This window comes from Micromys minutus (genome assembly GCF_963924665.1).
Source record: "Micromys minutus genome assembly, chromosome: 1".
Taxonomy (NCBI): domain Eukaryota; kingdom Metazoa; phylum Chordata; class Mammalia; order Rodentia; family Muridae; genus Micromys; species Micromys minutus.
Genome location: NC_137969.1, coordinates 187,058,319 through 187,075,194, shown reverse-complemented (window position 1 = coordinate 187,075,194; position 16,876 = coordinate 187,058,319). Strand labels below are relative to the sequence as shown.

The following is a 16,876-nucleotide window of genomic DNA, read 5'->3' as shown; positions in this document are numbered from 1 at the left end:
AATCTGGAGACTCAAGATCTAATGGTGAATTGGCACAGACAAGCATAGGTAAGGAGAAAGATGGATTTTAAATGGCTTTAACTTCTTACTAATGAGTTCAGGCTAGCTCCTTTGAACTGTTCTGCCCTTAGCCCTAAGCAGAAAGGCTCTGTTTTCAGACTGCCATTTTAAATAAGGACTCCTTAAAATTATGTTCCTATTTATTAATGGTTTCTGGACAAGGTTGATCATATATGATAGCTACTATAGTAATAAACTCATGTAACTGTCAAGAGTTTTACCGATTTCTGTTTGGCTTAACATGTTAATGAAAAGTAACAGTTTAGGGTCTTTCTTTTATTCAAAATCTTTTATTCTTTCTTATGTTTTGTGTACCAGGAATGACATTTAGCATGCAGTCAAGCAGGACAGGCAAGCACAGGCTTTCCTACCATGTTTTGATGTAAAAGAAAAGGCTTCTAACAATAGGAGACATATGTTGATGACCCTGTCTTAAGAAGCAGAGAGATATAATCAGAGTATTTTTCAGACAGGAATATTTTAGTGTCAAGATGGTGAATTAAGAAAGAATTAGAAGGGGAAACTATCTGCCCTGCCATAGGCCCATCTTCCTTCCAGCCTGCAGCTCTGCCTGGTACACAGCCAATGCTCTAGACACCCTCCCACACCCAGAAACAGCTTGGATTTCAGAAAGTCCACTACAACCAGGCTCACAAGTGAACCCCCTTCATCTCAATACCTGGCCTAACTAGGACCCCCATGGCGGGAGAGGGGCAGTGAAGGCTGGACTCATCTGCCCTCCTGAAGGCACATCTTCCTTCCAGTCTACAACTATGCCCTGGGCAGATCGGGTGCTCCAGTGCTCCTCACCCCAGGCCCACACCGGACACAGCTGGACTCCCTGTAGGTTCTTCATAATGAGATTACAGATAAGGAACTCCAAATCCCCTACCACACCCAGACAGCCTGACTGGAGGAGGTCAACCATAACCAGGCTCAAAGGAGGGACACAGCAAGGCCAGTGAACACCCGAGATAACCAGAAGGTGGGAGGCAAGTGCAAGAAGGTAAGTGACAGAAACCAACTTCAAGTCTCTGAAGAAAGAAGTCAAAGATGGAAAAGGGCAAACATAAGAGCATAAGCAACAGAAACCAGTTTGACTTGGCAACATCAGGATCTAGTTCACCAGTACAGCAAGTCCTAGATACCCCAACACACCTATAAAGCAAGATTCAGATCTACATTTTCATTCCATGAAGATGATAAAGTATCAGAGAACTCCTACAGCTGATTAGCAACTTCAGCAAAGTGGCTGGATATAAAATTAACTCAAACCAATCAGTAGTCTTCCTCTACTCAAAGGATAAAAAGGCTGAGAAAAAAACTAGGGAACAACATCTTTCACAATAGTCACAAATAACATAAAATATCTTGGTGTGACTGTAGCCAAGCAAGTAAAAGATCTGTATGACAACTTCAAATCCCTGAAGAAAGAAATTGAAGAAGACATCAGAAGATAAAAATATTATGCTCATGGATTGGCTAGATTAATTTAGTAAAAATGGCCATCTTACCAAAAGCAATCTACAGATTCAGTGTAATCCCCATTAAAATTTCAATTCAATTCTTCTTAGAGTTAGAAAGAGCAATTTAAAAAAAAAAAAAAAAAAAAAAACCCAGGATAGTCAAAACTATTTTCAACAATAAAAGAACTTCTAGGGGAATCACCATCAAGCTCAAGCTATACTATAAAGAAATAATGATAAAAACTGCAGGTTATCGGAATAGAGACAGGCAAGTATCAATGGTTGTCTGGAGTCTAAATTCTTGAGTACTTTGTATATTTTGGATATTAGCCCTTTATTGTATATAGGGTTAATAAAGATCTTTTCCTAATCTGTGTTTCATTTCTGGAGACCCAGAAATGAACCCACATATCTATCATCCATATATCCAATAGAGGAGGCTTATTGTCCCAGTGAAGGGGGCTGTTAGAGGGGTGAGCCAGGAGTGGGTAGGTGAATGGGAGACCACCTTCTTAGAGGCAAACGGAAATCACACAAATTATTTAAAGTCAAGATTGCCTAATATTTCTTTCCTAAGTCATTTTTGCACACATAATCATTAAGATATAGACACAGAATCGCCTTTCTAAAAGACTACCTATTAAGTATTAAAAAAAACTAAAAATATCTAGATACCGATATTTTAATATAAATTGTGTGGGAAAATTGTCATGTGCTGCTTGTGTTTGTTCAGAATTGTCTCAGAAAACAAGATGGGCCAGACTTGAGCATATTTATTTTAAGTGGCAGGCTTTCCCCCCTACCTCTACTCCCCTAATACTAGGAGAAAGAAAAATTGCAAACACTCAATGACATTAAAATTATTGTACACTTGAGAATAGGAGACGGTAAACTATTTCTAATATGGGTTGCTACTGGTTAGCTAATCTAAGATATAAAAATGCCTGCATTGAGAATGAGAAGACGTAAGGTCACCTTGGAGAGAATAGCTATTCTCAGCTCTGCCCCAGAGTCTCCTGCAGGGTTTCCCTAGTCAGTTTTACTGGAAGTTGTGAGCTTCTGGTTTGATGATGTGTTACTGTCTAACTGCTGCTTGCAATTTGTTCTTTTGCTTTTGCTTGCTTAATGAATGGCTTAAAGACATGTATAAAACATGACTACTTCAATTCATTCTTCATATAGTTCAACTAGCTCTCAGAATCTCAATCAAAAGAGAAGTATTTATATGGTATAATCTTTGCCAAAGAGTTACACAGTTTACCAGAGAACATTTTATAACTTAATATGCAGTTAAATGATGCTCTTAAGAAATTTTATAGCTTGAATCATAGTATATTCTCTCTCTGTCTTAGGCCCTTTCATTTTATATTCTTTATGCAGATTCAGTTATATAGACACCAATGATATCTTAGAAATCTGATAAAGACTACAAACTTCACATCTTCACAAAATCCTAAGCACTTATAAAATTTCTAAACCAATAACACATCTTTTTAACAAATTTTGATTCTGGACCTATTGTTGGTAAATATATAGTCATTATAAAAAGAAAATGCGTAATCTTGTAATGAAACAACCCAAAGGAGAAAAGTCTGACACAGTTTAAAGTCAAATGACACTTCTGCTGATATTTTCTATCTGAAAATGAAATCATGTGGAAAATTATTTCTATGCTAGTAGAATAATTAAAATAAAGCACCAAGTTTGATCTACTAGAAATAGAAGCCAAGATTTTTCCTGTTCTTTGGGGATGAAAAATATCTATTTTAGTTTTATATTGTTTGTCTATGGTCTCTTTTTAAAGTCGTTATATTGACATTATAATTATATAGACAAAAACATCTAACAAACACTGTAGCAAATCCTGAGGGGTGTTCTGTTATTTTGTTAACACATAGATATTACTTGATTTTTGAACACTGCTCCAGAGGTGGACTATCTTCTGAGAGTTAGCTATCTTTGTTCATACAGATATTCTCATTATAACCAGAGCTCTATTAATGAAAATTTCTTCAAATGCATGCCTTTGAGTACATTAGTCCACTGAAAATTACATCTAAAAAAATGCATGTGGTTGCTAGTTTCCAACACTTGGAAGGGGATTAGGGACCAAAAGACATGAAAACTACCAGAATGAGGTCTTATGATTTCAAGTTATCATGATTTATTTTACAAATAAAAATATATATATTTATTACAAACAAAAACTAGGTAACACGTATGAATGCATTCTAAAACAAGAACAAAATACAGCCAATTAAAGCCTAAGCAACATTTTTCAGATGTGCAAATAAAACACTTTACTTGGATTCTGTCAACACAGTCTAATGATCTTTTACTTTATTCAAGAATGGCTGATTGTAAATAAAAGCTACTCTAACAGACCCCAAAGAAGTCACACAAGGAAAACTCAACACTTCAGTGACAAAAAAAAAAAAAAGTGTCAATTCATTTTCCTAAGTCCACAAGATTTTCTGCATTATATAAGCAAAATAATTTCAGCAAAATTTGAAAGCTATTAACCACTCCAGGCATAAACCACTTCATTCACAAAACATACAACATCTTCAGGGCCTTATGCAATGCAAGTTTTTAACTAAATACTTAATATTTGTACTGATTTTAGAATATTCTATCCCATCAAAATCTTGTAGGAGATTTCACAGGTTGATTTGGGGATTTTGTTAATAATGGTACTACTTTTTTGATATGCTTGTTGTGTCCCCAATTTGGAATATCTGTTACAGTTTGGTTACAGCCTGATTGTGCCTAACCTTTGAAGCTATCATTCCCCTAAGGGAGGGAATATTTCTTGGCAATTGCAGGATTCACTGCCTTTTCTTTCCTGTTCCTTCTGGCATCAGAATTTGACTGACTCTTGGCAACGGTGCCAAAAGAAAAACTCAGCACATTCCTGTTAGCCGTGATTTGAATCTCTGCTCTTACACATCTCTAGATGTTTTAAACATTTTTCCCCAAACTTCATCCCAATTTCTTCTTTGGTATATTGTCTGTATAACAAATCTTCCTCCCTCCCTTCCTCATTCCAATTCCACAAATATTGTTCTGCCTGACTTGCTCACATAGTCTTTTTGTGTTTGTTTCAATACAAAAAAGTACATCATATGGGAAAATTTACAACAGGTGTAAGTGCTAACTTATAAGAATGTCTTCTTCCCACATGTTACCTGTCTCCTCTACCTACTGGATAAAAGACCATTCTCTTGGTCTCCTTTACCTTGAGAACCCACAGATTAAAAAGAACATTTGCAAATGGAAGATGCTTTAAAAAAAAAAAAGTGTACCCATGACATAAATGAGAGGCTTTGCATGATATGAAAATATAAACTTTATTTTTCTTCTAGCTTCTTAAGTAAAGAACCTTTTTGAATTTCATTGACTTGAAAAGGAATACTATGGAATTTCAATTGTGGTTTGCCTTACTTCCATATAAATCATCTCTCTTGTACTATCAGACTTTTAAAATCAATAATGTTTCTCATATTCACTTACTGCTAATATTATTATCACCTATTAGGCACAGTTCCCTAAAAATGTTCCAGGGAACTAATGCTTTGTTTCATTACATAGCAATGAAATAAGAGTTTGGATTGGCCATTTTACAAATGACTTGGGGGAAAAGTATTCTAATTCCTCATAGCTTATAGTTTCCTTTCTCAAAGAGAGGCATTATGTCATAATAATTTCTGCCTCCAAATTGTTCCATTCTGCTATATGTTCTTTGCACACAAATTGTTCACAAGGTGACACTGTGATCACAAACCTAAAAGTCAACCTGTGTTTTACAATTTAGAAAGAATGCCTTTGCCTTGAAATGCTTACAACCAAAGTTTTCTTTTAAAGTCTTTTGATTAATATAGTCAAAACAAATTATTTATTTTAGACACTAAACTACTCAGTTTTGATTTCTGTGTAGATGTTAGAACTTTCATTATGACATATTTCCTTATAAAAAAATCACCATGCAGCACAAAATGAAAATATCTCAGAGGCTCACAACTTACAGCAAGATAAAAATGTTAGAAAAACTTCAAAGACAGAAAATACATAAGCTAAATGGAGGCCATCAAAAGAGTCAAAGCTATGTGTTCACCAAAAGGAATGAATACTTATGAGGCCAGTTCAAACATGAGCACCGAAATTCACATTCAAAATAAATGGAAGAGAGGAGTCTGTGTGTATTTTAATTGATCAAGTGTCTGCTGCTCTAAAGTAGCTAAAAATCACTCCTCAAAAGCTTACACCCATGAAGCACATGTACAAACAGCAACAGGACATTTGCCTTTCATGTGCCCTACTATTAGTCAACAGAGCACAAATCAAAACTTACAGTAAACAGTTATTTCTGGGTATTGGCAAAGAACTATTGCTATTTCTAAAAACCTATTAATACCTCTAACAGTAGGAATGGTCAGCGGAAGAATGCTAACTTCATTGTTAGAGCAGAAGAGTTGTTATGAGAAATGCTTAGAAAATATTCTAAGCATTCATAAGCCTATATCTGATATCTTTGTTACATAAATTCATATACTCTGAATCTATCCAATTATTATGCTGTTATCTATAATCAAATGTTTTCACACTAAGCACATCTGATATTTTTCCATCTGGTCAGGGCATTGTAAAACAGTTTTTATGGAATAGAGATAGATGTAACTTTATGTCTTCTACATTCAATTTTCTTTAAACTAGCTTTGAGATAAAATATATGTTTATGATTTTAAAGGTCATAAATTTTTTTCAACCACTATAAAGTTTAGGTAATTACAATGATATAAAAAGAATCAAAAATGTCCTAACACTGGAGACAATAAAATGTTAAATAGTTACTTCCTTATTTTATATTCACTCAATATTATGAATACTGATTGTATAATTAAAATTTTTATAAGCATACTTGCATGAACATAAAATTTACCCTATGGCTAAATCATGTCATTTAATTATAGTTCCATACAAATTTTCTCAAGTTATTTATTAAAAATTTTATTTTACAGGATGTTCATTTTATCAATGACTTATGTACAATTAACTTAGAGAAGAAGCATTTTCTTTTTAATCATGTGAAAATAAAAATCTGTAAAAGTTGGGAAGCTAAGAGTTCATATACAAGACTATTAACTCTTGTTTGATTTGTGGCCTGTGTTTATATAAGAGTATCCTAGCTTCTTCCCAGGCTGCCTTCCTCAAGAAACTGTGGATGTTGGATTAGGAGTTATGCGTGATTCCTCTTCTCACTGTGAATTTCTCTATAGCTTCGGTTTTGTTAAAAAAATCTTTTTATTAATAAGCCATTACTAACCTTTCATTCAAAATATCAATCTATTCTCTTGTATGGCTGTGTGATTGTAATGAAACAAATCAAAGAAGCAAATGACAATATAAAGAAATATACAGGAAATAATAAGACATAGCAACAAAAATCAGGATACTTCATTTGTTTTCTTGAGGCTTCTTTGATAGATTACAGTTAAATGCTTACTTGACATAGGAATATCAAGGGAACTTTAGTTATCGTCAGCTAAGTGAACCTCCTATAGTTCACTTCCAGTCAACTACAAAAGAAACAGATGAAGCAGAGTCTAAAATGAGGTTGGCAGCTATGCAAAAACACAAGGTATGTGCAAAGTATAACACACACTGTGAAGGTGAATGGGAGGCAAATAAAGATGAAAAAGTTTTTTTCCAGACAAGTCTGACTCCTCCAAGTAAGCTGTCAATGCCAGGGAAAGTATATTACCCAACTCAAGGAGGGAAATGAATCAAGAATGTATCTGAAAACATGAAATTCAGTAGTACCCTCTATAATATTTAAATATGCTGACTGCTAATCCAATCTGTCCATTGACAATTTATCAGAAAGTGTAATTTTTAAGATGATATTTCTAAAAGTAGAGTACTAAGATTTAATGTTTTATAACTAAAAAATTCAAATAACAAGTAAGTCATGATCAAGGGCTAGTAGAAAGGGCATTCCAAAAAAAAAAAAAAATCCTCTACATTCAGGCCAGGAGTGGGGATAGCATCTGGAATTCTAGCACTTTGGAAGCCAAGGCAGAAGAAATGTGGGTTCAAGACCAGTTTGGGGTACATAGTTACACTGTTTCAACAGGTTAGTCAAATAATCTAATAAAATAAATGTCTAGATCTAAGCAGTATAGTTTAGATTTATAAGGACTGTATGCAATGTATTTAACTGCTTTGTACTTTTTTAAAAAATATAATAACTTTTCCTTAAATTTAAAAGGAACTCACTAGGAAGAAGTTTTCCTATCAAAGATGTTATTGGAGCAGAACTACAGAGCACATCCTAACAATAAAAACAAATATTGAGAATCTCACGAATACACAAATAGGTTAGTAGATGATGTGATGAATAGCTTATTTTTTCATTCTAGAGAAGCATTTTACTTAATTTTGGGAAATAGAAACAATACTAGTTTCCTAAGTAAAAATAGCTTTATTTCACTCATAAATCAGAAGTAGGTTTGGATAAATATTTTTCTATCCCAACAAAAAGGGTATGAGGAAAACACTAGATTTAAAAATAATTTTGTTTTTTACTTAGTTACTGATTCTATTATAATTAAAAATATAATTCATCTAAAGTATTGATATAAACCAATGGTATTGAGAAATAAATGGAACATATTTGTCAAAGTTTTATGCTATATGCTTTTTTATTGTAATAAACACAGTGTGGGATTATCCTTCACATGTAGTTCTTCTCTTGCTTTTACAAGGAGGACACCTGCACATCTGTTATTCTTTTGTGGGTGTTTTTATAATCACAGTTCAGTGATTCAAAGCACTGCTATTAAGTGTAGGCAGGAAAAGGAGCCACATAAGAGCTGTATAATTCACAGGGCACACTAAAGACACTATGAAATTCCCAGTACCCAGCTCACAACGTTATTCTTTTCTTTTCCTCAAACAATGTATGCAAATGCCTCATTATGTGTGCATATGCGTGTATTGGCTTGTGCATGTGTACATGTGCAGGCTTAGGGAGGGGTTGGCAATGGGTGACGTCTTTTTCAGGCTCTGTCCAGCTTTTATGTTTGAGCCAGAGTTCCTTACTGAAAGTGGAGCTCAACAGTTCATAGACTGCTTGGCCAATGAGTCTCAAGGATCATTCTTTGTCTCTTTGCTGGCTCAGTCCACCATGCCTTGTTTATATGTCCTGGGGGATCAAATTCAGGTCCCTACGCTTACATCACAGGAGTTTACCCATCAGCCATCTTTCCTGCTCTCCTTTGATTTCTTCAGTAAGAAAACAAAGAGAAATCAACTGATAGACAGTCTTAACAATTAAATAAACAACATTGCTCCAGCTTCAATTCAACAATGAACAAAATACCAAACCCTTCAAACTTTAGGATTTTATCAGGAACTACTTAGCATACACCTAATAGAAAGTAACACAATGAATACTTCAAAATCACCATGGTAACTAATTTAAATTCAGTAAAGTTAACTAACATTTAATACACTTGGCCAAAGCATGGTACATATATTCTTATTGGTCAAAGAAATCAATCTATATTCAAGTGATTTACTTTCTTTCAAAGTGTTATTTGTGATCTTTATTATAGACAATTGCTCTGCATTATAAGCAGGATAAAAGGTTCCCAAAATTTTTATTTTTGTTTTTTCTTTGTCATAACTTAGATTATGTAACATTTTTATATAATTACTATTCGAAGGCAAGTATGGACTGCAGACACTTATTAAAAAACACCTTTGGTGTGACTAAAGAAACAAATAGGAATGCTGTGCTAAAATTTCTCCTGCCATTCCACATACTTATTCAGATCCAGCTTTTACACGCTTTACCAAAGTTGAGTTCAAGTGGCTATACATTTAGTGGCAATAGCAGTGACTCTTTATGAGACATGTAGAAAGTTCTTTTGTTAGAGACCACAACCTTTTAATTGTTGACAAAATATGAGGCTATAATTTTTTATACAAGCATGTATAAAGATGCTAAATAGTTGCTTTGTCTTATACATGTATAACAAATTCAGCTTTGGGAAAACAGAACAGGCAGAGGTGAGTTTTTAAACAGACCAGAAAAAGGAGGAATTAGCTTCTGCTTCCACTGCATAAGGAATTCTTCACTTTCAAAATAAGTTATTGTGAAGACTCATAAAGAAGAGAATGTCTATATTCACTCACAGTGAAGAAAATCCATAAAATATCAGTGTAGTCACAAATTCTATGGATAAGCATGCAACAGAGTAAGTCTGTATTTCTGCTATAAGTTAAATGCTAACAAAATGTCACTTTTGAACAGTACCAGAATGTGCCACCCCGATGCAGGCCACTCTGACACAAGGATTCCTTTCAGCTAAGGGTACTTGAAAACCAACAGCCACAAGCTGGGCACATCTTTCTTAAAAGAGGAGATTAACACTCTCAGGTGACAACTCTCCTCCCTTTAGCTGAAGTCAAGAAACATTCTTTAATGCAGAACCACAGCTGAGAACATTCACAGTCTTGTTAAGATAATTCTGATCTTCCTTAAGCTTCTACATAATTAGTTCCTTGTTCAAAATTACCAGTCTTTGTGTAAACTGATACAAATATGGGTAGGTTTCACCATTTTTAAGGCCTCTGCTTTGTTGTGAGGGCTTCTTTGACACCGAAAACATATTGTATATGTATGTACCATTCTCTGTTCATCTGGTTTACATCAATTTCATTGTCAGACTGAGATGGAACCACAAAAGAAAAAAGCAAGAAAACCCACCTCTCCCACACTTACTACTGTGATTTCTAATACTATTGTATTGAATAAGAGATTTAGAAAATTGGTACCTATGTCTTCTTACATAGTTTATGAATTAAATATTAACTGAAAACATAGGTAGATGGCATTTCTGTGAAGGAAATGAAGATGTTACAAGTGGAAAGTCAGTTAAAACACACACACACACACACACACACACACACACACTTGACAGTTTGACAACATAAAGGAATTTTCCAACTAGTCTGGGCTAAAAGAACAGAGACAACTATTGGGTTACACTTTTTCCCACCTTTGAAATGCAACTTTCTCCAAAATAAAGTTTATGTTGACTCACCGGTCCAAAAGAATTACTATCAAAACTGTGTCCATGGTGATCTCCTTCCACCCACATGTGACCACGGGGGACTTTGACCAACCGGTTTTTGTGTCCAATGGTTCTGAAAAGAAACAGGGAGACCAACGAGGTTAGAGCAGGAAGGGGATTTTACAACTTGAAGACAGAATCAGGAAGGACAGAACAGCTATTAGCAGATGAGAGGGTCTAATTCTGAGAGGGTTAGAAATGAACCACTGGAAGAGATAAGATGAAAACTCCGTGCAGATTGACTTCGGTCAACCTGGAAATTCTGGAAATCTAATAACACGTGATTTCTTTCCAATGTATTTATTCCCAGTATGCATTGTAAAAACGTTTCCTGGTGCAATAGGATCCTTGTTGCACAGGGAGCACAATTTCACTGAAATTCAATCTGAGGAAATGTCTTTTCTTCCAAGAAGACAGGCTCTAGACAAAGGCTGCCTTTACTTGCTTCAGGGCCGAAGGTTCTGTCCTGACCTCTACATAAATAGTCAAAGCTATTTGGGTTATTAACTGCCCAGCTTCTGGCTATAAGGGTCATTTAGATCACTAGCCATCACTGGTCCTGGTTGTAGAAGCTTCATATGGCCTGGTCCAATAGATAAAGTAGAAAACAAAACCAGGTGTTAATCACTTAAAATTTTCACTTTCTGGATAGAAGAACTGGTGTTTCTATCTTTTCCATTAGGAAAACAATCCCGTGTGCTTAACATTCCTGATTTCTCTGGAGATCTGTTAGCCCAAGGACCTATACTCCCAACAATCCCGAAATTACACAATAGGTTCCCCTCAAGCAAGATATGGTTCATTTTCTAAACCAAGCCTGGAAACCACATGTAATCGGTGTAGCTTTGAGAAAACAAAATGGACAGAGTTAAGTTCTTCATCAGGGCAGACAAACAAGGCATAAACTATAGTTCCCAGGAAGAAGAAATTCTTCACTTTAATACTGAGTTACTATGAAGATTTAGAAATAGAGAATTTTCATGTTCTCAAAGCGAAGAAAATCAATAAAATTATAGTGTAGCCACATATTCTATAGTTATGAATGAAATATAACTTTGTATAAGAAAGACATATTTCTCCTTTGTATAAGAAAAAAAACTTGCTTAAAGAAAAGGTACAAACACCAAATATAATATTTTGCTCCTTCACATTATCCTTTATAAATACCTTAAGAAATCAATTTAATAAGGATTTATTTGTCCATTTGTCTTCTTAGACTTGCATCTATGTTATTGTTCAACTGTTTCAATTTAATCATGGAAATTAATATTCAAAACTTGGTGCTGGAGAGGTGTCTCCAAAGGCTAAGAAGAGCCCTTGGCCACTCTTCAGATGACAGAAGTTCAGTTCCCAGCGCCTACATGGTGGTTAGTAACTGTAACTTCAGTTCTAGAGGACCTGACCCCTCCTTCTGGTCTCCTATGTGCACCAGGCACACATGTGGTGTACAGACATCATACATGAAAACAAAATACCCATACATATGCAAACAAATACATATTTGAAAACCCAGCATTAGTAGGAAGAAAAGGAATCTTGAGAATCTTTGAGATTCTACAGATTCAGTATTAGTTGAAAACTGACCAGTACTACATTTTTCTTTTGACCAATTTTGAAGTGTCAATGACAGATGACATACAGCAGATGTTCATATTCTTTTTAAAGATTTATTTAGTTGTTTTATGCATATGAGAACACTGTCACTATTTTCAAACACGCCAGAAGAGGGCATCAGATACTATTAGAGATGACTTTGAGTCACCATGGAGTTGCTGGGAATTGAACTCAGGACCCCTGGAAAAGCAGTCAGTGCTCTTAACCCCTGAGCCATTTCTCCATCCTGATATTCATATTCTTAACCCAGGAAAGGAAGGGGGTAGGGATCATCTTTCTCATGTTGTCAGTGGCCATTAGAAATGATTCAATCTTTTTGCTTCCATTTCTATTTTTGATCTACTTTGAGAATGTTTTAAGAGACTAACTTATTCATTCTTGTCACAATTCTTCTATCTGTAGAAATTGATTGCTAAAAAATACTAGAAATATAAACACATGTTTGTTATAAGGGATGCTCAACCCACACTTTTTATAGGCCCCACTTCCATAATGCAATTTAGCCAAATATCTAGTAACAACACATTGATAAATAAATTATGAAACAGTCAACCAAATGAAAGACAGAATTAAAATGAAATTTGCTTCAACCCCCACAAAAATAATTATTATTTTAGGAGCACATAGCTATATATTTCCTTTATTTCCTAAAGCACTTTGGACAACACTATTATATTGAACGTGCTTCTCAATAAAGATTTTCTGAATGAATGAGTGAAAGAATGAATGAAATTCAGCCATAGAGCCAAAGCTTTCAGAAATGAGCTTAGCACAGTGCTATTGGATATGGACTTTCTAGGAAGCTAGTCTGTTAGTTAGCAAGCTGTGTATGCACAGAAGAATGCATTAAAAAGGAAAATACACATAAATTGGTGCTATAGAAATTGAAACTATTCATTATCTTGGATGGTTTTTAATTTTCAAGATAATTTCAGTGTTGAATTGCTTTGCTTTAGATCAGTAAGTCATCCATGCAAAGAAGCAATATTGTAGCCATTAGAACCCCACAGTAAGTTAAGGGCCGCTGTTTGTTTTTAATTACTATAGGAAAAGAGGCTTTCAGATCTTTTAGGAAAAGCAAAAACAAATTTAACACATCTCACCCTCGTACACTTTGCCATAGAAGTGTTTTTCAATTAAACCCTTTCCATTAGTTCTTGACATCACTGCTGTGTAAGCTGGTGTCTAATGACTAATACATCAAATGATAGTGATGAGGAAAAAATCTTATGGTTAAACTGCTGCAAAGGTATCATCACCTTATATATCCAAACATCTGCTCACTGGATTAAGCTGAGAATTTAGGATAAATTCTTAGAAGAAAAATACTTGAAAACTGCTTTCACTTGAAACAGCCATTTAACAATCACAGAAGTATATGTGTATGAGAAAACATATTATATATTATATTGGGTTAATATTACCTAAGGTTTCGGCATTTGCTTTATGTCTTGAGGTATGTTTTCAATGGATTAGTGATGTGTGTGTGTGTGTGTGTGTGTGTGTGTGTGTGTATGTGTGTGTGTATGTTCATAGCTTTCTGGGCTATTTCAGAGGAGAGAAGAAGTGAATGAAAACAGTTTTAGACCTGATGCCTGAATGAAGTAGTTTTAGACCTGATGCCTGAATGGCCTACCTTGGGTCTTCTTGTTGTATCATTATAACTTATATGTTTTTTAATTAGAAAAGTGTCCAAGGAAAAAACCAAAATGAGTTTCAAGTCTACAGGTAAAGGCAGCAAGTTTGTTTGTGGTGACCATCTTATGCAAGGAAGTTAAACACATGATTTAGCCCATTATTTCTTAGCCGTTTACAATGTTTTCTTTTTTATGTACACTAGCTTTTGACCTGGGTTTGTTGATTTATTTATTTACTGTCTATCTCTCCCAGTTAGAATGTGACCTATGGAAATATGTCTTTCTTATAGAACATCCTTAGAGCACAAATGGCTCAACATATATTTGTTAAATAAATGACAAAGGTCCTAAAGGCAGAATAACACTATGGAAGGCACTCTGATTTTACAACAGGCTAAAGGAATTTCAACCTTAATTCTATGATTTGCAATTAAGCTTATAAGTAACAATTTTTTCCATTTTTACAATAGGGTGGGCCTATTAACATCTACCTTAACTAGGTTTATATAAAGATAAGCAGAGGGTTGTAAACACAGTGGGGGGAGGGGACTTTGCTATTCAGTGGAATCTGCAGAGTTAGCTTGTCTTGTTTTGGTGTATTTATTTGACACTATCACGTGGATATGATTTGGAACAACTTGATAAAACTCAAAGGGGCACTTTCTCATTTGCAACACTAGGCAAAAAGGACAGAAAGAGAAGAACCTAACACTGAGGTTATTCGCCAGATAAATGTAGCATATACTAAACACCATATAGAACATATCATCTTTGACTTGAAGCTCTTTAAGTAAAGCCCAGGGTATGGTTCTGATCACATTTAGAATACAATACGTGGTACTGATTATTGCCAAACTTCTTTTGACCATTATTTTCCTTCATTTTATAATTCAGAATATGCTGAAGCTCACTTTTGAATAGTACCAATATCTTTAAATATCTGGTGATATGCCTCAATGATTTTTTTTCTCATAGTTGTGCCATGCTTATGACTATTCTTAATGGTACAGTGAAGCATTTTCCTTCTCGTTTCCTTCAGGGGAACATTACAACTCATATGTGAAGGGATATTCTATCTGTTTGTTCATATTCAAATATACAGAGTTTCAGTTAAAGGAATGATCTATTTCTGGTTCTACTTACCAGTGTCTTGCGTATTTCAACGCTTCTATGCATTACACAGATAACTGTCAGATTTGGGAGAAGTATTGTAAGTAGAGAATTCTGGTAGACATGCTATATGGACATATTCTATCTCCTAATCCTTTAGTGTACATCCAGTTTTTCAACTAGTAACCTATGGTGGCTTAAAAATATGATGGTAAATTATTGGGCTACTTCCTTTTAGGGCTGCCAAGGAAATACAATATTGCTAATAAAATTTCTCTAGAGAAGGAATTTTAAATAGATTTTTCCTTCCAAACTCACATAAAAGAGAAGATAATCCTTTAGCTGATTTAGCAGGTAAGTAAGGTGTTGGCCCATAAGGTTGTATGTATCTATAGCTTGCAAATAATTCTGGTTTTGACAGTCAAAAATGGGTCCTGTATGGTATTTTAACTACCTGTCTAAAAAGAGACATTTTTAGTACTAGCTTTACCAAGACAAGTTGCCTAGTCCTCATAAAGACTATAAAGAATGATGGCCTCCAATTTGGTTTGACCTTGAAAACAATGTGTTTAAGTCACTGGATCTTTTAAATTCCATTAGTTGAACACAAAAGTACTGTCCATGTAATTCTTAGAACTATAAGAAAGTAAGTGCTTATTAAACTTTTTCTCTCTGTCTTTCTCTTGTGTATATGTGCTCTGTCCCCTTCTTTCAGTAATTTGTGTTAATAATTCATGATTCATTAGGGATATCATTTTAAAGATATTTTATTGAATTTTCTACATGTACAATGCAGGGATGACCTGGGAGGCTGACAGCCCCCTGAAACCCAGACATATGAGTGTCTATTTTCCTAAGAGAAGCTTGTAATCAATGATTCTCCATGGCCCCTGTTTCAGTTCTAACTCTGCCTCTATCCCTGTCATCCACTCCTTCCCAACCCCAACTGTCAGCAATTATGAGCTGTCACTTAGGAATGTAAGATGACGTAATCCTTTTCTCCTCAAGCTGTTTCTCAATGGTGCTATACAACAACAACAGAAAAGCACACCAATACAACAAATAGGAACAAGTATATATTTGCATTTGTATGGAAATATATTTTTATTCTTATATGTAACAATATCTAGAAGGAAAATTTGTGAAAATAATTATAATATTTAATTTTAAAAAAGAAATTGTCTTAGCTATAGTACTGATGTGCGCGAAAGGAAATACGTGGCTGACAAAATTCTGCTAAGATTTTCTAAATGACTTAGTGAAAAATAGAAATGTTTGCCTTTGATTAATTTTTAGCTAATGGAAAAGCAAAGAGCGTGGAAAAATAAGATGATTTCTAGCTATTATCAATAATCATAATAAAGTTAGTTGATGTAATTAAAGATAAATATCCTATTGAAAAAAGTCTAGCTTATAAAACAGAATTTTCATAACTTGTACAGCCACTATGGAAATCAATACGGCAGTTCTTAAGAAAATTGGGAATCATTTTACTTCAAGAAACAGATACACCACTCTTAGGCATATGTCCCAAAGAATGCTCTATCCAACCATAAGAACACTTGGTTAACTATGCTCATAGCAGCTTTATTCATAATAGCCAGAAATTGGAAACAACCTAGATGTCCATCAACCAAAAAATTAGATAAAGGAAATGTGGTACATTTATGAATTGAAACTACTTAGCAGTTTTTAAAAAATGACATAATGAAATTTGCAGGCCAATGAATGGAACTGGAAAAATATTCTGAGTGAGATAACCTAGACTCAGAAAGAAACATGGTATATATGCACATACAAATGGTTATTAACGTTAAGTAAATGAAAATCATACTACAGTCCACAAACT

General features: G+C 34.5%; 1 protein-coding gene across 1 annotated transcript in view; it reads right to left on the bottom strand.

The window, feature by feature from the left end:
- The window catches only part of IMMP2L (inner mitochondrial membrane peptidase subunit 2), a 409,090-nt gene that overhangs the window by 208,296 nt on the left and 183,918 nt on the right, over positions 1–16,876 (bottom strand). The window contains exon 6 of the mRNA XM_080912105.1: positions 10,637–10,739. Coding sequence (XP_080768231.1) covers positions 10,637–10,739 — 103 coding nt within the window. The remainder of the gene's footprint in view (positions 1–10,636; positions 10,740–16,876) is intronic.